General features: G+C 38.9%; 1 protein-coding gene across 2 annotated transcripts; it reads right to left on the bottom strand.

The window, feature by feature from the left end:
* Window positions 1-538: 538 nt before the first annotated feature.
* LOC117512524 (YTH domain-containing family protein 1-like) lies at window positions 539-25,990 on the bottom strand. Of its 2 annotated transcripts, none has more exons than XM_034172629.1 (6): window positions 25,589-25,990; window positions 24,868-24,892; window positions 19,467-19,546; window positions 14,078-15,733; window positions 3,141-3,185; window positions 539-2,989 (listed from the first exon to the last, which is right to left on the bottom strand). In XM_034172629.1, the coding sequence occupies exons 1-6, from the start codon at window positions 25,613-25,615 to the stop codon at window positions 2,963-2,965; spliced, it is 1,860 nt and encodes a 619-aa protein (XP_034028520.1). In that variant the 5' UTR covers window positions 25,616-25,990; the 3' UTR covers window positions 539-2,962. The 2 variants fall into 2 exon arrangements, with proteins under 2 accessions (XP_034028520.1, XP_034028521.1); XM_034172630.1 differs by having other exon boundaries at window positions 14,090-15,733.
* Window positions 25,991-27,904: the final 1,914 nt, after the last annotated feature.

Genomic DNA, 27,904 nt, shown 5'->3' with positions numbered 1-27,904 from the left:
ACGTTTGATATTGTTGACCTTTTTATGTAATTTGAATGCCTGATTTGTAATGATGTAACCACAAATAAAGTCAGAGTTGGACAAAGGTGTCTGCTTATTTTTCCAATTACTTTGTGAGAAATCACACTTGTCAGCTGCGCTCTATTTTGCACTTTACAAGCACAGATTTCAGAATTGACCATTTGAAGCAGATCATTTAAAAAAAAAGTCTGTGATCCCTAACAAATACTGGTGACAATTTACATTCACATCTCTAACCCGACTTTTTTCCCTCAAGATTTACAAATTGTGACTGTTCTGGAGCGTTCAGGAGATCGAATTCAGCACCATGGAGAGCTCCCGTCAAGCTATCCTGCAGACCCAACATTTTTGAGTGTGCCATTTCAGGGCCTCTCATAGTAGAGAAATACTCATTGAATTAAAAATGAATTTAAAATGTGAGGCTGTTTTACTGAAATGCATACTGCATATAGGTGCCAAATATTTAGAGGCTGCCTGAGTTTGCAGGAGACCAACAGAAAACATCCAAACCATGTAATTGCAGAAAGACCAGTTTATTAAGGCTCGATTTCCTAAATAAAGAAAAACCAAGATTGATCTTTTCAACAAGTGATGCCCACTACAACTGCATTCTATAAGATAATCACTTTATATTTGTCATTTCTTTCGTAGTGTGTTGATAGATATTACTCTCATGGCTATCGTGACGTGTCTGTTACAGCAAACAACTTGTGACAATTACCAACGTGCATGTATTGCCCTATACTGTAATTCCAACCGCTTCTAGCTTCCTGAGGACAGGACTGATGTGGCTATGTCTCAGTCTTTGATGGCATCCTTAATTTTCTGGCCTCTGACTCTACGCTGGCTGAGAGCGTGGTACTGCCAAGGCAAACATGTGAAAAGCGTCGCACTGTATTGCTCGTATTGACAACGTATTGAATAGTACAGCTAAAGAGGGGGAAAGTCAGGGGCTTATAGGGTATGATCAGCTTCACCCATCTGTAAAACTGCTGTAAAGCACACAGTCATACTTGTGATGTGACCCCAGCAAAGTGCAATACGTCCACCAGAATCAAGGCAGAGCACACATATCTAAGAATCCGAAAAGGCCAAACTATTAACATCAGTTTAGCCAGTGATCATTAGCAGGTATTAGAAATATCTTTTCAAACTTATTTCAATAGAAAGTGAGAAACTGAGATTTGATTATCTGGTCGACAGAAATACTTGTTAACCAAGGTTTAAACTCTAAAAACAATAAAACTTAACAAAATTGGTAAAGATCCCTTACAAAGTACAAGACAGCAATACTTGTTAGCAGCATTATTCTCTCCATCTTGCAATACAGAAAATACTGAAATTAAAATTTTTAACTAATGAAGGAAATAAGGTCATTTTAAATGTTTGAATGTTCTCAAAACTGGCAAGAAAACAGGGGGACACTGTTCTTAAAGGCCCCATCACCAAAACTTTACCACACTCACCTCACATTCAGCTGCAGGATTAATAGTCTCACATTTCCAGCAGACTTGCCATGCATGGGCACACGCATCACTTTTTTTTTCTTTTACATGTTATAAAATCTTCCTCCATGGCATATGTGAACATACATCACTGTATCATAGTCAAAGGCTCCAATGTAAATTTTTTTCTTTTTTGCAACAACCAAAACACACACAGAAAGCACTTTTCATTCTTATTTTTTCTTACTCGATATTAAATCAGTTACATTAATTTTTAGGTTACACATTTTTAGGCTTTCTCCATGATTATATAAGCTCCTACGTTAAAGCTTAGCATTACGACAGATATGAATGACTTGGCAAAGTCAGATTCAAAACAACAAAAACAGAGGATTAAGACAGAATGACAGTGGACAAATATGTGAACCCTCCCCCCTTTTAGTCCAACAGAAAAATGCAAAGCAACAGTTCATTCAACCATAGCAGGTCCATCATTACATGGTGATGATTATAAAACAATTCAAAAATGGGCACAACAATTCTCAGACCGGGTTGTGAACACAAGCACAATCTCCTCATTAAACATACAAAAACCTTTCAAGATAAAAATCAGTAAAATAGAGCACAGGGGTGTGAGGGTTGTCAATAGTACAATTTCAGATTTCAATAGTTCTGGTTGTCAAAGATACATCAGTTATTTCCTTCCCAGAGGCCTTTGCAATTCCTCCTCTGAAATGTCTCAAGTCCCGTGTGACTTCACACTATCCCTGATTTCTCCAGCAGCCACTTGTTTGAGTTCTTTTGAAAAGTAATGATAATCACGGAAAAAACAAATTAAGGCTCCAGAAAACAGGCTTCTGAAATGAAAAGTCAGTAGTAAGCCAAAAAATAGAGATTTTGTCAATTTGAATGAAAAATAGATAAACCACTGAAGTTTTATTCGCTCACAGTTCCAAGTCTGACACTGCCTTTGGGATCCTCCAACCCTGTTGGCACAGTAAAATCTCCGAAACATGGCAATGGTGCCCCCAAATGGGCAAACAGGGGCAGGACAGATCCATTCCTGATTGTACTGAAATATAAAGTGGCAGATTTTATTGTCCATGGTGCAGTCAAACCCTGATTAGATTGGAAGAGGAGAGGTCTGGGGCCAGTGTGTGAGAGACAAAAACAAAAACAAAAACAAACAAAAAACATCCAATGAAAGAAGAGCATGAAATTTTGAGAACGGGAAGAAAAAAATGCTTTCTTTAAACAAAAACTACAGGGTGATGTGGTGGCTATAGGGAACACATTAAATCAGCTTGTTATCCCTGCACAAGTCAGTGGTACATTGGGCAAAAAAAAAGAGCACAAGTCGTGACGATGGCAGAGATTCACTAGGATTAAATAGAAAACACATGAAGGGCTTTGTTGTATTTGCATTTTATTTTTCTTCTGTCTCTTTAATCAAATGTCCTAGTGTAACTGTTGATCAAGCCAAGAACAAATGTTTTCTATTGTTTATTCCTGTTTTGGCGCTCCTGTGTGGAAAAGAACAAAAAAGATATCTTATACAAAAAAGTTACATAACAGCACAGAAACTGAGATATAAATAAAATCAGAACAAATTCAGGAAAATAATTATTACAGACTGAATAATGACCCCAACGAGAAAATAAAAGGGTTCTTTACCTGATCCAACCGAGAACGGTTCTGTATTGGAGCAGGTTCAAACGTCTGTCAAAAGAGCAATATATGAGGAAAACAGACAACAACAATGAGACTATCCTACGGAAAAAAATCATTAAAAAAAAAAGTTTTATATTTAAAAGAGGGTCAGACAATTGTTATACTGGATGGCGACTAAAGAATGACACAATGTCAATTGTTTCATGACAAGTTTTTCAATGTTTTATGTAAGCCAAAACAACTGCATGATTAGGTTGGAGTTACTGGCCTATAAAAAACCATAATATGGGTCGTGCTGACCCACAAGCTATTCTCAAGTGGTCTAAACCAAGTCAAACTAAACAACCCGTGTTTCCTCCACCATTGTACAGGCTCAGTGGACCACCTGAAAATTTTGCAAAGTACTTTCAATCTGGAAAAAATAACTGGAGTATGCATAGAACTGATGCGGACAGTTTTGGTGTTTTCTCTCACACTGCTGCAGGCATTAAGGGCAATGCATAAAGCTTCTGCTATTAAGTCATTGTCCTGAACAGACATAAAATCAAATTAAACATCAAAGCAGCAGTTATCCACTGTCAAAGACTGACATGCTTTTGCAGGGTGCTAACATTAGTAAGGTCAGAAACTGAGGTGATCTCACTAAAAACACAACAATTAGCCATATGGAAACTGATTTAGAAACAACATGCATCCAAATACAGAAGATTCTATTGCGAAATAAATGATAATAGAACGTGACTCAAAACAAGGCTTGAGTACTTGCTACTTGCATCTTGGAGCTAAGGCTCACTGAACATGAAAAACGGGGGCCAAAGAAATGCTTAGATAAAAACACATTTTCCACAGTTTGGACAAATTTTCAGTAAATAATAGAGATGACACAGTACCACTTTTTCATGTCACAGATGAGTAGAAGCTTCAGTATCTGCAGAGACTGATACATTTTTCCTAATGTGTTCATACAGACATTGTACGTACTTTGCTAACCTCATCATCTAACATCAAACCTCAGATGCATGGCTTTTTTTTGGGGGGGGGGGGGGGGGGGGGGCGCATTCCCCTACCCCTATATGCAAAATTCTGCCTGAAGAGGTGGTGGGCTGATGCACAAGCATGGCCAATATCATGTACACTGGAATGGCAATGTTAATAAAAAGTCCAATTTCATCACCAAAAAACACACACACACACACACACACACACACACACACACACACACACACACACACACACACACACACACACACACACACACACACACACACACACACACACACACAAATAACTCACCTGATTGTGTCCATTTTTAATCCTTTTCTCATTTGTTAAATGTATTCCATGTAATTTAATTTCAGGCGGGCGTTCCACCTGTGGTCTTTCTGTCTGGAGTGTACATGTCCTGCTCGTGTTTGTGTGGGTTCCTTCCGGGTGCTCCGGCTTCCTCCCATGTCCAAAGACATGCAGGTCAGGTGGATTGGAAACTCTAAATTGTCCATGTGTGTATGTTTGCCTGACTATATGTGGCCTTGCAAAAGACTGGAGTCCTGTCCAGGGTGTACAGCGCCTCACGCCTTATGACTGGTGGGATAAGCTCCAACTCCCCCATGACCCTTAACTGGAGTAAATGGGTATAGAAAATGGATGGATGGCTATACGAAGCACAAAGTGTGACCACATTACACCCATTTTGGCATCTCTTCACTGGCTTCCTGTCCCAGTGAGATCAGATTTTAAGGTTCTGCTACTAGCCTATAAAACTGTTCATGGACTGGGACCTCCCTACTGTGCTGACCTAATTAAACCCTATGTAACAGCCTGGGCTTTGCATTTTCAAGGTGCAGGACTACTTAGTGTCTCTAGGGTGAATAAAGTCTGCAGGTCAGAGCTTTCTCTTATCGTGCCCCTGTTCTGAGGAATGATCTTCCTGCGTCAATAAAACAGTCAGATTCTGTAGAGACTTTCAAGTCCAGACTTAAGATGCACTTATTTTCCCTTTTGTATGCCTAGCATACTGGCATAGAACATTTCTATGCTTTTTACTCTTTTAATCAATTTTATTAGGAAACGGAGCATGCCACAGCCTCAACTTTAGTGAAGCTTAGGGCTAGTGGCCGGTGATCACCTTAGCATTTCTTCTGTTTTTCTTGTTGCTTAATGCTGACAAATTACACTGTATTTGTCTTTCTGATGCTTGACTCTGCTTTTTTCTTTTCCCTCTGTTTGAGGTGCAGCTCCATCCAGGTATCTGTTCCAGAAACCGTCCTGTGCACCGGCAACATTTTCTGTATGTTCGTTTTATGAATTGTTTTGTAATTTGTGTATGTAGCATGGCCCAAGCAGAGGGTCACACCTTTGAGTCTGGTCTGTTTGAGGTTTTTTCCTCAGAGGGAGTTTTTCCCATGGAGCTGTATATAAGAACTAGAGAGTGCAGTAGCTCTGAGCCGTGTGCCGACAAGGAGGTGTGATCGCCATTTTAATTCCGGGCAAGTTAGTGATTTGCGTGCATAGAAGTTCACTTTCTCTCGTCAAGAAACAGGTGGAATATGCCGGAAAGCTGCGCATGTTGGCAAAGCCACAAAAGGAGGCACAAGGGAGACAATATTTCCTTCCATAAGTAAGTGGTTTTGGTTATTCTTGTCACTTTGTCTGTGATATTTGGATGATAAACAGCTGTATGTTTCCTGCCGTACCTGTGTCGCCCAATGACATGGACCATTAATTCTTTACTTATGTCTAGTTGATATTTTCCACCGCTAGACCAATGTCTAGTTAAAATACTTGTCGTTAGTGCTGAAAATTGTGCGACAAGACTGGGTTTTTTTTTTTTTTATTTGCACCTTAAAATAAAGAGATTATAATGACCCACACTGTGTCGCTCACAGTCACACCTACACACAGAGATGTGTACACACACCACTGACTTCATGAATGAAACTCGGTCAATAAAGGATAAGTGTGTAAAAAAAAAAAAAAATATATATATATATATATATATATAATATATATATACACACACACACACAACCCCTGGCAAAAAGTATGGAATCACCGGCCTCGGAGGATGTTCATTCAGTTGTTTAATTTTGTAGGAAAAGAGCAGATCACAGACATGACACAAAACTAAAGTCATTTCAAATGGCAACTTTCTGGCTTTAAGAAACACTATAAGAAATCAGGAAAAAAATTGTGGCAGTCAGTAACAGTTACTTTTTTAGACCAAGCAGAGGGAAAAAAAAATAGGGAATCACTCAATTCTGAGGAGTAAATTATGGAATCACCCTGTAAATTTCCATCCCCAAAACTAACACCTGCATCAAATCAGATCTGCTCGTTAGTCTGCATCTAAAAAAGAGTGATCACACCTTGGAGAGCTGTTGCACCAAGTGGACTGACATGAATCATGGCTCCAACACGAGAGATGTCAATTGAAACAAATGAGAGGATTATCAAACTCTTAAAAGAGGGTAAATCATCACGCAATGTTGCAAAAGATGTTGGTTGTTCACAGTCAGCTGTGTCTAAACTCTGGACCAAATACAAACAACATGGGAAGGTTGTTAAAGGCAAACATACTGGTAGACCAAGGAAGACATCAAAGCGTCAAGACAGAAAAGCAAAAAAGCAATATGTCTCAAAAATCGAAAATGCACAACAAAACAAATGAGGAACGAATGGGAGGAAACTGGAGTCAACATCTGTGACCGAACTGTAAGAAACCGCCTAAAGGAAATGGGATTTACATACAGAAAAGCTTAACGAAAGCCATCATTAACACCTAAACAGAAAAAAACAAGGTTACAATGGGCTAAGGAAAAGCAATCGTGGACTGTGGATGACTGGATGAAAGTCATATTCAGTGATGAATCTCGAATCTGCATTGGGCAAGGTGATGATGCTGGAACTTTTGTTTGGTGCCGTTCCAATGAGATTTATAAAGATGACTGCCTGAAGAGAACATGTAAATTTCCACCATCATTGATGATATGGGGCTGCATGTCAGGTAAAGGCACTGGGGAGATGGCTGTCATTACATCATCAATAAATGCACAAGTTTACGTTGATATTTTGGACACTTTTCTTATCCCATCAATTGAGAGGATGTTTGGGGATGATGAAATCATTTTTCAAGATGATAATGCATCTTGCCATAAAGCAAAAACTATGAAAACATTCCTTGCAAAAAGACACATAGGGTCAATGTCATGGCTTGCAAACAGTCCGGATCTTAATCCAATTGAAAATCTTTGGTGGAAGTTGAAGAAAATGGTCAATGACAACGCTCCAACCTGCAAAGCTGATCTGGCAACAGCAATCAGAGAAAGTTGGAGCCAGATTGATGAAGAGTACTGTTTGTCACTCATTAAGTCCATGCCTCAGAGACTGCAAGCTGTTATAAAAGCCAGAGGTGGTGCAACAAAATACTAGTGATGTGTTAGAGCGTTCTTTTGTTTTTCATGATTCCATAATTTTTTCCTCAGAATTCAGTGATTCCATATTTTTTTTCCCTCTGCTTGGACTAAAAAAGTAACCGTTACTGACTGCCACAATTTTTTTTCCTGATTTCTTATAGTGTTTCTTAAAGCCAGAAAGTTGCCATTTGAAATTACTTTAGTTTTGTGTCATGTCTGTGATCTGCTTTTTTTCTACAAAATTAAACAACTGAATGAACATACTCCGAGGCCGGTGATTCCATAATTTTTGCCAGGGGTTGTATACACACACACACACACACACATATATATATATATATATATATATATATATATATATATATATATATATATATATATATATATATATATATATATATATATATATATATATATATATATATATATATATATATATATATATACACACATATATATATATATACTCAACGAAAATATAAACGCAACACTTTTGGTTTTGCTCCAATTTTGTATGAGATGAACTCAAAAGATGTCTAATGGTGTCTAATCAGCATCTTGATATGGCACACCTGTGAGGTGGGATGGATTATTTCAGCAAAGGAGAAGTGCTCACTATCACAGATTTAGACTGGTTTGTGAACAATATTTGAGGGAAATGGTGATATTGTGTATGTGGAAAAAGTTTTAGATCTTTGAGTTCATCTCATACAAAATGGGAGCAAAACCAAAAGTGTTGTGTTTATATTTTTGTTGAGTGTGTGTATATATATATATATATATATATATATATAAATAAATGTATTGTAATGGTTTTAGGAGCCGCGCTGCATTGAACACAGCAGCGGCTCAGCCCAGCAGTGTAGCTTAACAGCGCAGATCTGTGAAACTTTCAACACTAATATTTGGGAACGTGTGAGTGTCAGAGTAAGTTTAATACTTTCCTGACATAATTTAATGTAATTTAATTTTACTGGCTCGATATCCAGGTCAAAATGGCATTTTAACACGTTTGCGAGCATTTTTCTGAGTGTGTTCAGTCGCGAATCTCCATTGAAAATGCATTAACATCCGGGTACTTCATCAATATTTTGCCCAGTTAGGAGACGTCATGTCGCTGTCCATGAAGGGATGTTTTCGTTTAGTGTGCAGCAATGGGAGTGCGCTCTCTAGTTCTCATATACAGCTCCATGGTTTTTCCTTACCACTGTTGCTCTGGGGGTTGGTAAGGTTAAACCTTACTTGTGTGAAGCACCTTGAGGCAACCTTGTTGTGATTTGGCGCTATATAAATGACAATAAATTGAAATATATATAGTGGGAAAAATAAGTATTTCACACATCACAATTGTTTTGATGAAATCTATTTCTAAAGGTGCTACTGACATGAATTGTTCACCACGTCATTAACGACCCAAGGAATCCACAGATATAAAGAAACCAAAACAAATCAGTACAGAAATTAAGTTATGTGTAACAATGTGAAATGACAGGAAAAAAAAATATTGAACCTGAAGAAAGAGAGATGCAAAAAGGCACGGAAAGCCAAGACACCAGCTCCAATCTATCAGTAATTAGAAAGCAGTCCTGCCCCTTGTCAGTGCAAATTAATATTAGGTAGTTCAGTCCCAACTAATGGCCTATAAAAATGTCTCTCATGCCAAGGAGTCGCGCAAGAAACATCTCATGATGGGAAAAAGCAAAGAGCTCTCTCAAGATCTTTGCAACTACATTGTTGCAAAACACATTGATGGCATTGGTTACAGAAGGATTTCTAAACTTCTGAACGTTCCAGTGAGCACTGCTGTGGCCATAATCCAAAAGTGGAAAGAACATCATTTCACCATAAACCAGCCACGACCAGGTGACCCTCGCAAGATTTCTGACAGTGGAGTGACAGGAGCATACAGCACTTGTCCTTGTCCACATGTGGAGAGCAACTAAACAATTGTTTCAAAGAAAATAAGTAATGCATTCAACCGCCATGGCCTGTAGGCATGCTCACCACAGAAGATTCCACTGCTGAATAAAAAGTATGTTGAAGCTCATTTCAAGTTTGCTGCACAACATTTAGAAAAATCTGTGAAATACTGGGAGAATATAGTCTGGTCAGAGGAACCCAAAATTGAACTCTTTGGATGCCATAATACACACATTTGGAGGTCAAATGGCACTGCGTATCACCCCAAAATCACCATACCAACAGTGTTTTTCAGCATACTGCACTTGTAAAGTTCATATAATTGAAAGAAGGATGGATGGAAAAATGTACCAAGACATTCCTGCTGAAAAATCTACCAGGATGATGAAGATGAAACAAGGATGGACATTTCAGCAATACAATGATCCCAAACATGCCGACAATGACACTATCAACTGGTTTCAGAGAATGAAAATAAAGCTGCTAGAATGGCCCAGGCAATCACGTGACTTGAATCCAAAAGAAAATATATGGTAAGAACTAGTGATCAGAATTCATAGAAGAGGTCCACAGAACCTTCAAGATTTGAAGACTGTTTGTGTTGAGGAATGGGCCAAAATCACACTTGAGCAATGCATGTGACTAGTTTCTCCATACAGGAGGCATCTTGAAGCTGTCATTACCAACAAAGGCTTTTGTACAAAGTATTAAATACATTTCAGTAAGCATGTTTAATAATTTTTCCCTGTGTCATTCCATTTTATTACACATAACTTAATGTCTGTACTTCTTTGTTTTGGTTTCTTTGCATGTATGAATTACGTGAAAATTTCATGTCAATAGGACCTTTAGAAATATATTTACTGAGAAAAATTATGACATGTTTAATACTATTTTATCCACTGTATGTGTGGTATTAGAATGGAAACACTGGTGTCACTGTAATTTTTCATTATGACATAAGACACATACCTTATGTGTCTTAGACTACACTGAATAAAAAGAATTTGATCATTGCTCCAATAACCAGCTTTAGAGTAACAACAATACTGAATCTCAATTCTACCCCTTGGCCCTTCCCCCTTCCCCTCTGTTTTGCGCAGGCACGAGAGACAGAGGGGTGTCTCAATTCTCTTTTTGGAGTGAGGCGGAGGGCTACAAACCCCTTCAAACGGAGTGAATCTGGATGCAACTCCATTTAGAGGGGTAGGAGGAAGTTACCGCTGTCTCCAAAGAAACAAACATGGCGCAGAAAGAGCCGCACAAATGTAAGTGGCTTTCATTACAAACTACACTGTTTAGAAAGTTATAACTTGCCAAAAATTTTACAGGCAATTGCCTATGACAGCAATGTGTATGCTGCTGGATGCACGTTGCGTATATTGTCGTTTTGAAGAATATCGTAACTTCGCTCGTGTGCTGAGGCGTTATAATGCATATACACACGAACGCTACGACAAGACACTTATTTCTCACAACGGAGAAAATCATGATAAAAATAAGCACGTTAATTTGTATGTTCATAAATCTTTGGATAATAGCGACCCCTGCTGTTGGATTTCAAGGTCTGTAACACGTGTGTATTTTGTAAACAAACGGAGCCCTGAGCACACTCGTCTTCTAATAAGCTCTCGGAAGAAAATGAGGATAAGTTTTATCAATGGCAGTAAGTTGGAAAATATATACACACACATGTATATGTGTAACACATAACCTGACGTCCTAATAGACTGGTATTATTTGTCAAGAAAATTTCTAAAGGAAATAGGGCTGGATGCAAAAAGAAGTATACGGTTAACAGAACTAGATGCAGCCCATAACATACATACAGGTGCTGGTCATATAATTAGAATATCATGAAAAAGTTGATTTATTTCAGTCATTCCATTCAAAAAGTGAAACTTGTATAATGTATACATTCATTCCACACAAACTGATATTTTCAAGTGTTTCTTTTAATTACTAATTAATTAATTAATTACTAATCAATTAATTATCAATTAACAATCTTAATTACCATTATTAATTACTATTAGTATTATTAACAACTAATTATTAATTAATTAATTTAACTATTAATTATTAGTAGTATTAATTACTAATTCATTAAATTAATTACTAATACTACAAAATTCTCTGACATGATTGCGATGCGTCGAAGAAATCTGCGACTCCTATTTCTTTCCATTGACAGAGAAAGGAGAGAAAATAAAAAGAGCAAACAGGCTACTGCAACAAGTTGCACTTCGGCTGTCATGTTGACAAACAGTGAAGACAGCACTTTAAGCGACGTAACATGATAACGTCAAACTCATGAAACAGGCAGTTTTTTTCCCCCTAAGGCGGAGGGGTATCTCAATTCATAGGGCTAGAGGCATACCCCTTCACCTTACCCCTTGTTTTAAAGGGGTAGGCATAAGGGTAGGGGTAGAGCCAAGGGGAAGGGGAACAAAAGAGAATTGAGATTGGGCCCAAAATCCTGGAGAACAGCTTAAACAGCATTCTTTGTCCAAAATACAGTTATGCTGGTCCTCATTTACTTATGTACTAGAGGGTTGAACAGCTATATTCTTCTGGGATGCATATGTCTATTGAAAGGGGGGTGGGGAGTCTGGGGCCCACTTGGATCTGCCTACACTTAAGTCAATCACACACTCTCTCTCTTTCTGACGCTATTCGGGGGAGACTGACGTATTTAACAGTCATGCCCATGATCATTAAATGCGCTGATTATTAAATACATACAGGCTGATCTTCATGTTCACATAATCTTCTGCATGGAAATAAATAAGACAGTTGCGCCTCTTAGCAGGTTTGGCTGATCAGAGTGCAATTGAACCATGGAAATGCTACGAAACTCACCGTTTGACAAACATGTTCAGCCACAAGCATTTTTGCTGATTACCGCACACCTTTTTCCTGTAATTGGTGTGATCATTAAATCCTGGCATAATGGCGAATCAGCGCCCTGTTCGATAACAGCCGGTTAGCAGCAGTTTAAAGCACAGACGTCTGCCAACACAGTGGATTACCCAATGTTACCTTACTATCTAATGTTATCAAACAATAAATGGGTCCCCTAGCTTAGTTAGTCCATAGCTATGATCTGTAATTGGTTTGTTTTGAACTCGTGAGGAGTGCGCATAAAAAGCTGAAGCTCAAAGTTTTGAAAACACTTCAAAAAATTCAAGAGTGCTTTGCTCTGATGTTCATAAAAGTACACAAATAAAATAAGTAGCTAGAAATAGGATTTGGAGTACAAAGGCCATGGCAGCTGTAGGTACAATAATTTTTCATATCATTATGGCTACAGCAAGGAGCCGCCACAGCTGCCGTGAAATTCCTACGTTGCCTGCAACGAAGCAACGGATTTGCACAAATCATGGAGACAAACATTTTGGTTACTCAATCAGCAAATCCGCTGATATCCCACCTGCCTGAACATGACTCAGACATACAAGATTCTGCTAGATTTGATTTTGTGTTGTAAAATTCTGATATCCGAACCAGTCATTTTTGTCAATATTGGACCTATACCGATTCAAAACACCAGGTCAGCACATCCCGAAGTAATCATGCAGAATACCGTCTGATCCTTTCTTTGTCTATCCTGCCTGTGTGCAGAGCAAACCAAGGCTGCTTACCTGCAGCATTTAAACCAGATTTCACCAGTTCAGCTCCTGAAATACCTGTCTTGCAAGCTTAAGCTTTCTGTATATCCAGTGCAACCAGAGCTAACTAAGGCTGGCACGTCTTTGCTCTTGATTGGCTGAGCACTCCTCACTTAGCTAAATAGCATGGGACAGTTGAACAACATGTAGGGCAAGATCTGTCCAGGAGCAGGGTTGGAGACCTGTCATGCAAACTAAACAGGGAGGGTACAACAGCACACCTCCAAATCAAAGTTAGACTGGTAAGGGTTGAACAGCTGCTGGAGTACTGATTAATTTGGGCTAGGTATTTTCTACATTTTTTTTTGTTTTTTTTTGCCTTCTATATGAGCCTCTGAAAATTATGTACAAGCATCTCAGGAATCCTTGTAGTCTGACAAAAATGTAGTGTCTGAACAGCCCCTTCCCAAGTGAAAATCAAACTTGAAATGTCCTATCAAAACTCAACTCAAACGTGAGTGACCCCATCCCAACCCCCTCCCCAAATAAACAAACACTTTGTCATTCAATAAAGTGATCTTTCCATAAACTTAAATACCTGATTAAAACCACAAATAAAAATCACAATTTTGTTTTTTTCCTTCTTCCACTTTGGTCAGGGTCACCACGCACATCCTGTATGGATCTACATGTTGACTTGGCACAAATTTTATGCCAGCTGCTCTTCCTGATACAACTCCACATGTACAAGAAGAAAAGGGCATACGTGGCCTTGAACTGGGAGCCTTCTCCTTGAGAGGAAAGACTTAACTGCTTACATCACTGTGCTATCCCATGATCACTCAATAATAGTTATTCACAAAAACCTGTTTAAATACAACTCATGTTCTTGTAAATGGAAAAAGACCGTCTGAAAGAAATAATCTAATCTGTCATCTAAAACAAATTCAGTATTTTCTTAAAGATGAAAAGTGGTCTTGCTGTTCCTTATACACACCCAAAAACCCACCTTGCGCACCTCCTCTTCCTCTTCCTGCCGCTTCTCATAGTGGGAAAAGTCATCAAAGATGGAGGTGGTATGTTTGTAGGTAGCGATGATCTTGAGCACCTGCTTGGCCTTCTCCAGAGGAACCTCCTGGGTATCACGGGAGTTGGTCACTGGTTTGTTGTCATTGTTCTCCAGGCGGATGTGGCGGAGCTGGCTATTCGGCACATCCTTAACAAACAACCAGTCTACATCAAACTTCCCCTTCCATTTGTCCTGTGCCCACACACCAGCACTGGTGCCATAGTCCACTGGTGAACGCATCTCTGCCACACCACAGAAATGACCACTGCCATTGACACTGAACAGCAAGTACACAGGGCCTTTCCCATTCATGGCCCGGAAAGCTGAGTCCAGGCGTTTGTTGCCGTGCTCTGTGCTGCACCAGATGGAATACTTGATGGAGCGATGGATATCGTCCTCAGAATAGCTCTTTATGATGAAAACACGGCCATTCTTCAGGTTCCATTCAAAGTCCTTGGGATTGTAGCTGTGGGAGGCACGCAGCTTCTCGAGAACAGGGTGAGATTCTCCACCAGGACCCTGGTTAGCAGAGATTAGGATGCCACTGTGACCACTACCAACGACACCCATCATACCACTACCATCTTGCCCAGGGCCACCATGTCCATATCCTTGGTTGCGGTTGCGTGGTGCAACCCAACGGGTCTGGGATGGGGGCTGGGTGTGGTTTTGGTAGGTTTGAGGCAGTGGCTGATGGTGTTGGTGATGGGGCGGCTGGGGCTGTAAGGCCATTGGTTGCATCTGAGGTTGCACCAAAGATTGGGGAGGGGGAGGCTGCATGGGTCCTTGCTGCATGGGAGCCTGAGGTGGCATGGCATGAGGGAGGCCAAGAGGCTGTTGTTGCAGTGGAGCTGTGGGTACTTTAGTTACTGGGGCCTTGTCCCAGGTTCCAATGTTCATATTGTGTTTGATGGGTGGGGGAGGCAGAGCTATTCCTGGATTGGGCATCCCTGGCTTCACCTTGGCTTTCAGCTGCTGAGGTTTGGCTGGCTTACTGGCAATTGCTGCCCAAGAAGTGGGTTTGGGTGGGGGCAGTCCAATAGGTGTAGCTCCATTCCCTGTAGCTGTCACTGCAGCTCCACCAATCACAGATCCTACAGCCTTTACTCCTGACCCCTGGCCAGTAACATCACCTCCAATCTTCAATCCAACCATGCCCTGTTCCAGGCTGTTCATACCAGGGGCCTTATTGAGGGTGTCACCGTGAAAGCCTGTCTGAGCATCAGGTACCAGTGTGCCTCCTAGAGAGCTGGGAGGATAGCTGTAGCTGCCACCGTAAGCTGAACTTTGTGTCTGCTGCCCCTGGGATCCACTTGTTCCCCAAGCAGAGAAAGCAGGGTTTTCAGGTAAAAAGTTAAATCGGTGAGGATAGATACTACTTCCCAGGCCACCAGGCTGGCCAAACACGGTGTCCGGCATAAAGTGATGGTCTCCATTGCTCAAGGGTCCATATGGAGTGAGGTATGGAATGGGTGGATCTCCACCTGTGGACCAAGGAGCTTCACTGAGGGGGTAAGGAAATCCAATGGAGGGTGCATAGTAGCTGGACATGTAGGGGTCGGTGATGGACTGGTAACTGTTGTTCTGGATACATGGGAATAAACAAAACCACAACATTAGCAAGTTTTTTTGTCCACATATAATGTGAAACTACTCAACAATTTATAGGGAAACTAAAATGTGTTTATTAAATTCCTCTTTTGACATAAACAAGGGTAATACCTGTAATACCCTAAACTGCATCACCAAGCCCAACCTGACACTTCAAGGTCTTAGCAAAGTATAATCCATAGCAGCAACTTTCATCACAATAAATGAACCGCTTGTGCTGCTACCGTGTATACGAGCTTTCAAAAGTCTTGGCACTGCGTTGGCAACAGACATAATCAAAATGCACCCAACATTAAACTTGTCTGAGGTCATAAGTGACGTGACCATATGTACCAACTTTTATCTTGAAGTTTTTTTTGAAGTCTTTGCAAAGACACTGCGTACAAATGTTTCAGAGCCTCTGCCACCTGGTAGACACAATCAGAATCGAAATTCACGTACAGATGAACATTAGAAAACAACAACAAAAAACTTCTGCTAGCTGAAAGCGAAGGAAGAGGTTATGTGACTGGCCATCTATCCACCTATGTACATACAATAACTTAAAAGGTATAGGGCTTGGGACATAAAAAAAACACCTGTGCCCTAATATTTTGGATTAACTATTTAAATGACATTGAAATTATTTTTCAAATGAACTAGCTTCAACTAGCTTCAAAGGAACTAGATTATCTTGATCCGTGATAATTACAGACCGCCCTTCATGGTTTAGCAAGCAGGTGAACCACAGATCAGGTTTCTTATGATGATGAATCTCGTTTTTTTTTGTTTTTTTGTAAATTTTCAATTTTACTAACTAGTAACACAATTACAAAGCAATAATCAATCCCACATCTTAAAGGACTACAAAGGGAAAAGAAAATTAAAGTGAATGCATAAAAAAATAAAATAAAAATTATTCTACCCTCTCTAGAGGTATAAATCAGAGCAGAGATCCGCACCAGCCAATAAATACTTGTTTATAATACGTTACACTAATCAAGAGAAGCATACAACCCTGAAAAACACACAAACACTCTATGCAGCAATTTGCACAATCAGGCAAATCACTTGTAAAGTATGAAGTTGCACAAATCTTGATGCAGTAGGGGTGAAATCAAAGTGTGAGCAGAGGGAATCAGCTGCGCATTCACATGACCGGATGGACATGCTCTGCCACCTGGCGCTCATACACTCTATGTTTATAGTCTGCTAGAGACAGCCTGCTGTAGGTTCAACACACTTCTGGGTGCAAACACAGAAAGAGTCTCTCCAAAACATCAAGAGTTAAGGATGAAGAGTCCATCACCTTCCTGTGAGTCAAATGAACCAAGCACTGCACTGGACCAGAGGTGACTCAAAGAAAATAAATTACCCCACCTCTTGTTTAATGATTGCTAGGATAGGCTCCAACTCTCCCGTGACCCTTAACTGGAATAAGTGGGTGTCGAAAATGAATGAATGAATGAAGCATAGCACCTGGAAAAAAAGTTATCCTAACTTTTACCAAATGGTGCACCTTCTCTGCAGTACAAATGCATGTGTTACAAAAGTCCATATAAATAAAGTCATTGTTACCCTGTCAACAGATAAAGTGAACATATTCATCTGCCACATTTCTCCATGTAATGTGGAGTTGCGTCAGGAAGGGCATCCGTTGTAAAACCTGTGCCAATTCAACGTGCAGAACCACCTTGGATTTGCTGTGGCGACCCCGAGTGCAAACAAGGGAGCAGCCGAAGGGACTTACTGTATTCATCTTTTTGAAAAAGAATTTGACATATTTTACATAACGAATAATTTAATTAATTTAATTTAATACATAATGACAATTTAACATAATGAAGTATTTCATTTTAAAATAGTATTCAAACACTGGACACCTTGTTTTCATTCAGGACAGCAGCTAAAGGGTCCTTCTTTTCAATTTTCTTTAAGTTTATTTTAAAAATGGAAACCATGTGATATTTCCCTTTTTCATTTTCGACTAATAGGAAAATGATCTGATCCATGACTTACTAAAAACCATGATCCGAGCTGAACCATGGATTTTGTGACATTACACCCCTCTATGGAACTGAAATATCTTTTCAGTTAATTAATCAAATGATTGATTTTTTTTTCTATTCATTATTTTCTGATTTTTCCATTATCCTTGGGTTAATTTACCAGTAATAACAACAACCACAAATTCTACCAATTCTTTCAGCCCTACAATCAAATATTTTTTCCATAAAACAGTTATTTCACAAATTTGTAAAAATCCGAATGTATAAATGTTCTAAACTGCCAAAAATTAAAAGGGCAATTATGGGGAAAAAAACATGGAACAAAATCTTACACACAGCTTTGTCTCTTCATGAGACACCAGATATAGAAAATAAAACCTTAACATATTTTATAGAGCTGCGACTAATAGCTATATTCATAGTCAGCTAAACTGTTGATAATTTTCTGGATTAATCCATAACTTGTTTTGTACATTACATGTCAGAAAATGGTGAAAAACAAGGATCACAGCCCAAGATGATGTCCTCAAATGTCTTACCTAAATATATACACTTTACTGACAAAAAGGAGCCAAAAAAAAAAAAAAAAAAACCACCAGCAAAGAAACCAGAAAATGTGTACATTTACCAGATTGGCTACAAGTGAAGGTGACAAGCAGGTGGCATTTGCTGCATGATGGGCAGTGCTGGGCGTGGCCAAGACGGGAAACCCAACAGAGTCACTATGAGGTTTAACTCAGTGCTTGACTGCTTAACAGAATCAAAGTTTGCTTGGTTTGTTTCAGTATATCATCTTTCACAGTTACATTTCTATATCTCTAGTTAACATGTTAACATCTTTGCGGATGTCTTGTAAATCACTTCAGTGGTGTTATCTTGTTACAAAAATAGCAATTTTAGATTTATTTCTCGCTAGGTTATACAAAATAAATGAGGAAAAAAATGCCAAACAAATTTATACAGAAATACAGTTGTTTCAGAGCACATTCCGCAATCTTGGATAATTTTATTCGAGTGAGCAACCAGCTGATGTCACACTGCCTTCATTCGCATGGGCAGTCGCCATGTTGCTTCATTCATAATTTGTATAAAACAGACGTCTCGCCTTTTTTGGCCCGGCCTGGTTGACGGCATGGCGACCGTTGTCTCTTGTTGTTGCAAAATGCCCACTCTGACAGAAAATAATTGGCAGTTCGTCGCTTTGCCACTGTAGCTTGCGGTCGCTTGTAGCTAAGGAGACCACAGGTTTAAGAAGCTGAAAACAGAGAATTCGGACATTAGTCAAAGAAAACGCAAAATGACTAGTCGATTACCAATATCGCTGGCGATCAATTTATTATTCAATTTACTGTTGCAGCTCTAGCCATTACCATTGTATCTTTTTACATTCCAGAGTACAAACATGTTTGCAGATCTGAAAAATGTGTAGCAGTTGATCAACAGTCAAATATTTAGCAATTATTCTGACAATTATTTCAAGGAAACAGGGCAACTTTGGCTAATTCCATCTTTTGAATAAGATGATATGCTACTCTTACCTTTCAATTAAAGGCCACTGCTAATAAAACATGTTTGATTTGGATTACCGGTAAGACAAACATGTTATTACAATATGACTCGCTGGGTTTCAGGAAACTGAAATGGTCTTTATATTTATTTTTGCAGCTTTCACCAAGAACACAAACAACAACAAAATAATTCTAAAAACCGCATTTTACCTGAGTCGATTGACCAGTGAGGTATGGCTCAAAGTCGTTGTCATGGACAGTCTCCTTCTGATGCAATGAACCATTTTGCACTGCAACAAAATATAACAACATCATTGGACGTTTAAATATAACATATGTATTACTTAATAAACATACTTCTTCAGAGGGACATACGAGGTCTGTTAGAAAACTATCCAACCTTTTTATTTTTTTAAAAAACTATGTAGATTTGAATCATGTGCGCTTGCATCAGCCAAGCTTGAACCTTCGTGCGCATGCGTGAGTTTTTTCACACCTGTCGGTTGCGTCATTCGCCTGTGGGCAGGCTTTGAGTGAGCACTGGTCCACCCCCCTCGTCGGATTTTTATTGTCAGGGAAATGGCTGAGCGATTGGAGCAGCGCTGAATCAAATTTTTCCAGAAACTGTGAGAGACAGCCAGGTGGAAACCATTCGGAAGATTCAGACGGCTTTCGGTGAAGATACTCTGGGTGTCACACAGATTAAGGAGCGTTACAACCGGATTAAAGACAGCCCACAGCGGCGGAGGGCACTCCGCGCTCCGAGCGGCCATCAACAGGCTGAAACGACCAGATCATTTCCAAAGTGAAAGCTGTGTTGATCCGGGACATCGTCTGACTGCCAGAGAAATTGCAGAAGAGGTGTACATCAGCACTTTTGCGGCACATTCCTGTTACAGGAGATTTTGCAATGAAAGACGTGCGGAGGAATTCGCGCATCGGGACGGGGCCACAATGGCGCGCAACAAAAAGCACCTCCGTGTTGGAAGTCTCACAGGACAAGTTGTGACATGCCCAGCTGTTACACAATTTCTCGGATACTCACTCGACTGAAAAGCCACCGAAAGCCGTCTGAATCTTCCGAATGGTTTCCAACACGGACGTGCTTTTTCTTGCGCGCCATTGCGGCTCCGTCCTGACGCGTGAATTCCTCCGCACATCTTTCATTACAAAATCTCCTGTAACAGTGGAATGTGCCGCAAAAGTGCTGATGTACACCTCTTCTGCAATTTCTCTGGTAGTCAGACGACGTCCCGGATCAACACAGCTTTCACTTTGGAAATGATCTGGTTGTTTCAGCCTGTCGATGGCCGCTCGGAGTGCAGACGTCCTCCGCCGCTGTGGGCCGTCTTTAATCTGGTTGTAACGCTCCTTAATCTGTGTGACGCCCAGAGTATCTTCACCGAAAGCCGTCTGAATCTTCGGAATGGTTACCACCTGGCTGTCTCTCACAGTTTCTGGAAAAATTTGATTCAGCGCTGCTCCAATCGCTCAGCCATTTCCCTGACAATAAAAATCCGACGAGGGGGGTGGACCAGTGCTCACTCAAAGCCTGCCCACAGGCAAATGACGCAACCCACAGGCGTGAAAAAACTCACGCATGCGCACAAAGGTTCAAGCTTGACTGATGCAAGTGCACGATTCAAATCCATATAGTTTTTTAAAAAATAAAAAGGTCGGATAGTTTTCTAACAGACCTTGTATACAACAGTAGTTTCTTCCATATTTTCAAATAAAATACTAAGAACTAACATACTGGTACAAATTTCTCAAACTCATCTCAAGTTTATCTATTTTCTTAGTTGTCAATGTATCTGTACTCATTTTTCACATTCATGTTTGGTTTACTAAAACATACCCATGTACACAATATTATTAAACCTTGTGCTACACTTATTATAAATAAAAACTGCTATGCTTAAGGAGGTCAATTTTGTGGTAATGGAATTACAATCAAATCAAAATTTTAAATGGTATGCTAGAATGTGGCCAGATTTTGGTGTCACTGTAATTTTGTTCCTGTAGAATTGCTCAGTAGAACATTTAGCAAATAAAATGGCCCATTTTCACCATAAGCCATTTTAAGGACAACTGCGAAAGAGGTGTAAAGGTCAGTGCTTCTGGGTAGGTACATCTGAGTGACTTTGAAATGCCATTGGGTGGGGCTCAACATTGATTGGTTGAACTCACACAGGAGATGACAACAAACAACAAGAAACATTTCTAAACATGAGCAAAAAGAAATGAAACCTGCTTTCTGCCTAGCATGCTAGCGATAGCTAGCAGGTATGGCTCTATATTGTTTTTCAAAATTCTATATATTGAGCATTCAATAGTTGATACGTATACCCATATATTTATGTGCTTAATACTGCTCATATTAATTTTATTTAAGTGCTTTCATAAATTATAGTGTATGGTGTTGGTGTGTAAATCAGCGTTTTAATACTCGTTATACAGCTTAATGGGTGTTGCATTAACATTTTCTTCTGCACATTTTCACCTTTTCTTTGCCTTTATTCTATCCCCAATTGACATCACAACCTATATGTTTGTTTGATAAAATTATTTACACCAAAAGCCTTCGTCAATTTCATATTCATGGCTTCCCTATCCCTAACTGACATGATTTTAAAGCTAGATCCCCAAACAGTCCCAGTTATGCATGAGCTTAGACATTACTTCACATCCTACTTTAGTTATGCAGAAAACTTAACATATTTTTATGTCTCATCAATTCCACTTAGTGCAAAACTATAATAAAACTTAGGCACAATGTAATATTGGATAAACATTATAGTTGTTAATATTATTACTACTAGTAGTAGTATTATTATTTAAAAAAATATCTTCATAAATGGACCTTTACTCTTAGATTGTTGTGGGGGGCTGTTGCATCATTTTTTTTTTTCCGTCAGGGTGAGGTCTTGTCCTGCGAAGTCTATTAGCAGGAAGAATGGACAACTTGTGTATTTATGTAAAACGTGCCACCTGATTGACAGGTAACAAAGTTTTATCCATGTGTTTATCTTGTGCCATCCTCAAGAAAGCCATCCATCACTGGGACGGAACTTTGATTTATTTATTTAAAAATCCACACCCATTTGACATGCATTTTATGATGCCCTTGCTGATGCACCTTCACATCTACCAAGTGAAAGAAACCTTGTGATTATTTTATGATACAACAGAAAGAAACTGTGCACTGGTGGATTTGCTGTGAGGTAAAAGTGCTACTGCTGTGCTGCCCATGATCCGCCACCTACTCACATTCTGTAGGTGCCTGTGCTCAAATATCCACACCATTTCAGCTCTCAATCATGAAAGGACCCCAAGGCAGTGTCACCAATATTACAACAAGGAATAACAGTAGTTTAGATTATTGTATACATTTTATAAAAAAAAAAAAACTAAACAAAAAAAAAACTAAACAAAAAAAAAAAAAAATTGTGAACCCTGCTTCTTATAATATGGTGTTGAACACAAAGCTATCACCTTGGCCTTGAGTACTTCACATAAGCCTGATGCCATATCACAGGTTCTATCCACTCCAGACGACAAAAATGATGCAACCTTGATTTAACTTTCTTCCATTTTCAACATGCATGAGACACATTTTATCAATTTGGCTTAATGCTGTATTACACACATTTTGGGCTGTTGCCATTGTGGCTTGATACTATGTTTCAAAATGTAATTTATGTATGATTTAAAAACTAAAACTGCTTCAAAGTAAGGAGACATAGTTATTTTACTGAAAACCCAGGGTTGAATGACAACAAACTCCTACAACAGGTGGAGACCACTTGGAAACTTCAGTCATACATTCAAAAGTCAAAGTAAAAGACAACTGGTGAATGTGGAAGGTTCTCTTAAATCATGTATACGAGCCACTTACAAATTAATCTGTTCTGACAAGTGGTTCTTACATGAGGCCTAATAGTAGCAAGCAAGCCTCTGAGTGCTCTACTCATATTTACATGTTTTCAAAGTTATCATAAAACTGTAATGGTATCAAGTGTTCGTATCAGTACTATGTATCAACGAGTACCCAAATGTATGTACAGTGGTCCCTCGTTTATCGCGGGAGTTACATTATAAAAATAACCCGCAATAGGCGAAATCCGCAAAGTTGTCAGCGTTATTTTTTACAAATATTATAGACATTTTACAGCTGTAAAACCCCTCACTACACACTTTATACACTTTTCTCAAACAGGCATTAACATTTTCTCACTTTTCTGTGTAAACACTCTCAAAGTTCAAACCTTAGTAGAAAAATAAGACCAACCTGTTTTCAGGCCCAAACATTTGTTTGAGAAATAAAAATAGAACGTTTTCCTATAAATAATTATGATGGCTATTAGAACTAATGAATTTAATTTTAACGATCAACCTACGAGGTTGGACACATAAGAAATTATTAATAGTGACTGACCAGTATTTCACAGTTCCTCTGACAGCGCCTCTTCGTCTTGGCGCCGCTCCACTGTCGCGTCTTTTTCCACTGAGTGACACCTCGGTGCAGGTGTCTTTTTCCGAGTGAACACAGTTATGGGTAGTTGTTGGCGCTCTTTTTTCTTCTGGGTGAGAAGATTCTTATAAACAGACACGCAGAACGGTGCTGCGACCGGCCTGCTTGATGAGGACGCAGAACACAATGCGCTGTAAAAAAAAAAAAAAAAAAAAAAAAAAAAAAGCATGCAAAATTGGACTAAAAAATCTGCAAAACTGCGGGGCCGCGAAAGGTGAACCGCGTTATAGCGAGGGACCACTGTACTCATACTTGTACTAAGTCTGGAAAAAGTGGTATTGGTGCATTCCTATTTTTGATGACTGTATTTTATACAAGAAAAGTTTCCTTTTCCACATATTTATTTAGGTAGCAATGAAAGAGAAACTGGTGCATCAGTCTCCGTGCTCTAAAAATCAAACAGCATTTCTCAGAACCTTCCTATTATTCCGTGCATTTCCTGAAGTGCTCTTGCATTTTATGAACACTTAACAACATATATTTGCAGCCTTATTATTCATTTTCTATAGGAAATATTTACCCACCAGTGGTACAAGCAGTGTTAACTTCCACAGAAGATTCAACAACTGCTTTCAACGTGAGAGTGTGTGTCAGATGGGGGATAAGGACCTGTCCACAATATGAGATCCATGCCACTGGCAAAGAAAATGATCAGAGCTAACACTTGGTAAAGGATTAGTATAAATCAGTATATTACCAAAACACCTTAAAAAAAACCTAGATGGCCATATTTCTACATAACTATGCTACCAATGTGCTGATGATTCCAAAGTATGTAACTGAGAATCTATGAGAATCTTAATGGAAATGTCTCATATAATCTCTCTGATCAGAATGAAAAAGATGTATTTTGAGCAGAATCCATTTTCACCTTTCTTTCACTTTTAACTCTTGTCAAATCCAGACTGGATTGACATGGGTAGAGACAAGTGTTGAGGATGGATCAGTTTCCTGCCTTGGTAGTTGCCATCAAGGACCGCGGGCAGTTCAGTTGTATGGTGAACATGGGTATGCCACACCAGGTCATCTCCAAGACCAACCAACACATACATAGTGTCCTGATATCCCATAACTTACCTTTTGATGCTTGTCCCTTTGATCTCTGCATCCACAGTGAATCATGTAAAGGAAGACATGAGATGGTGGTTATTTTTAGTTAGACAGACATAGATAAGGACTAACTGTAACCCCCCCCACACACACACACATTTTCTTTTAACCCAGAACAAATGACTACTTCTTGAAAAGAAGCAACACATAATATCGACCTCATCTACTGTAGTAACTTAACCGTTAGCTATACCAACCTGCAGCACACAGCTGTGTGCATTGCACCGATTTTATGTGCAGCTTTAATTAGCAAATACGCCAACTGGTTCACGTTCAATTTCGCCGGCTAACAGATTAAAATTACTAATATAAAAATATAAACGCCACTAATGAATTTCGTGGTGTAGTTTGCTCCAAATAGGAGGCAAACATTTTATCAGTATTTGAGACATGTTCTAAGAACAGTCATGTTCTGGTTTGTGAACAAGTTCGCTGGAGCTTCATTTTTAAACTTGACTCTCACAGGGTTTTTTTTAAAGATATTTTTAGTACATCGGTAACACAGTTAAGAGTTCTATATTATAAACATATTCGCATATATTTACGGTTGTCACATTAATAACACAACCATTTCATTCGATAGCCGGCCAACGTTAACACCTAAGCTAGCGCTTCCGAGCAATAGCCGTAGCCCAGTTAGCATATAGCCTGCCACCTCTGAACAAGCGAGCTCCGCCGTCCTTCCTACCTGAGGGTCAATGCTTGTGGCAGACATAATTCATTAAGCAAGTCCCTGGTTTCTCACAGAGCCTGAGCTTGTGACTGGATCTCAAGTTCCGTGATTTGAAAGCAAGTTCACAGCTCTGTTACACTTTGCTAGCTGGGTTAGCGTGTGGCTAGTGAAGGTAGCGCAGGCTCAGCTGAGCTGGATGTTTTCCGCTCTGCTCCAACTTCCAAGTCTGTCGTCTAGAAAACTCCGTTTCAAAGTCCTCATACACGGTTTCAAGTTCTTATTATAATATGGCGATTTAAAGTCTCTGTTCTTGTGTATTTCAATCTTCGCTCAGCTTTTACTTTGTCTTTTTTTAATCCCAGAGATCCTTCCTCAGTTACGTTAAACCGAGTGTTGTTACGTCTGGCACACAGCTTCGAAACCTGAGTCATACTCATGAGACTTGTGAACAATCCTGTAAAAAGATCGGAATCCATAGTTGTATTGTAAAAATAATTTCTATGATAATTTATAATAATTTACACATATAATTTCTATAACTCTGTGTCTGAATCCCTAATTGAATTCGAAACAGTTGGTGAAGAGCTAATAAGAACAACAACAACAATAATAATAATAATAATAATAATATCAGGGTATTTACGTGGCATGTTAATTTTCTGTAAAATATAACGCATTTAATTGTAATTGCATGTAATTCATACACAATAACTATTTTTGGCTTGTGGCCCTCCATCCAGATTCATTTTGACCTTTCAAGCTAAAGAATGTGGACACAAGTGGTTTACTGGATATTACAAAGGCTAAACAAAGTTGGTTTTTAGCTGAGTCTAGTGCACCAAAATTCTCAAGGTATGATGAATAATGAATCCTCATTATATGCCCTTTTACACTGGTGAAGTAAAAGGTAAGTGTATTTACTGATTTTGAGTTATTACATATTCAAGCAGGGACGGACTAACTCAATTACATTTTTGCTGTACAACTCCTACACTGTTACCAGCACAGGATATAATAATAATTGTATTATTATTATTATTATTATTATTATTAATAATAATAATAATAATAATAATAATAATAATAATAATAATAATAATAATAATAAAACCACTGTGCATGTAAAGCATTTGTATCTGACCTGAATTACGGTCTGTGTTTTTGGACAAAGACTCGGTTTACAATTCTCTGTAGGCAGTGCACTTCATTTATGGTGAATTTTTAATTGCTTGGAAGCTTGCAGAGTTACAAACTAAACGTGTAATTTCGCTGTAGTATAACTACTTCTCCAGCAGATGTCCACGACCACCATAAATGAATATTGGAGTGATTGAACCAATTTTCGATACATAAGTTCAAAACAGCTTGAAGCTTCAGAAAGCCTCTTTGCTCCCTGCTCATCGCATTTCTCCAATGGCTGTTCTCTCTCTCTCTCTCTCTCTCTCTCTCTCTCTCTACCGCTGCATGTTGCACTGTTGGCCATTAGGTGGCGAACTTCTAAAGGGTGCATCATGTTTGATTTATAAACTCACCTCATGTTGCTCCGTATTTTAAAAAACACATCTTGTTCGTGACACTGGTTTTTTTCTACAGTCTCAGACTCTGTGCACACTATTGAATTATCAATATCAGTGTTAATTTTTTCGAATTTTAACTTTAAATTGTTGGTTGACAGTAATTACATGAAATTATTAATGTTGAAATGTGTAACTCTGTTGTTTTATTGTGTTTAACATATTATTATTATTATTATTATTATTATTATTATTGTTGTTGTTGTTGTTGTTGTTATAAGTAAACCAGTGCAAGTCCTTAGTGCAGGTCCTAAACCTGGATAAATGGGAAGGCTTGCACCAGGAAGGGCAATCAGCATAAAACCTGTGCCAATTAAACAGGTTTTATGGTTTAGGTTATGCAAAGTATTTTATTGTGCATTAAGGGGAAATGTAAGTTTGGAAGGCTTTTTAGCCATTGTGTATGCAAACCTATGTCTATAACTATGAATAAAACTGTTCTTTCAATTATTTGTCTTAAATACTCCTTTGACAGGTATACAGGTGAAAGGTGTAATTGTACATGTGCTACACAAGTGGACAATATTTTTATAACGATAGAAAAAACTTGTGGGCACAGTTCAGCTAACAGCTAATTAGCAAAGGTAATGTTTGCGTTAGCAGATTGTTTTAGCTAACTCAAAATCATGAGCATACCAAGCTTCTACTAAATTTTGTTCATGTACGGTGAAAAATGTTTGTAAACTAAAACTTTACGTATTTGTTCACTTGGTTGTATGCAAATCCAGTAAGCAAAATGGACACATTGTGCGAAGGC

Source organism: Thalassophryne amazonica, chromosome 6 (genome assembly GCF_902500255.1).
Source record: "Thalassophryne amazonica chromosome 6, fThaAma1.1, whole genome shotgun sequence".
Lineage (NCBI taxonomy): Eukaryota > Metazoa > Chordata > Actinopteri > Batrachoidiformes > Batrachoididae > Thalassophryne > Thalassophryne amazonica.
The sequence above is the reverse complement of the archived record's forward strand: the minus strand, read 5'-3'. Positions and strand labels throughout refer to the sequence as shown.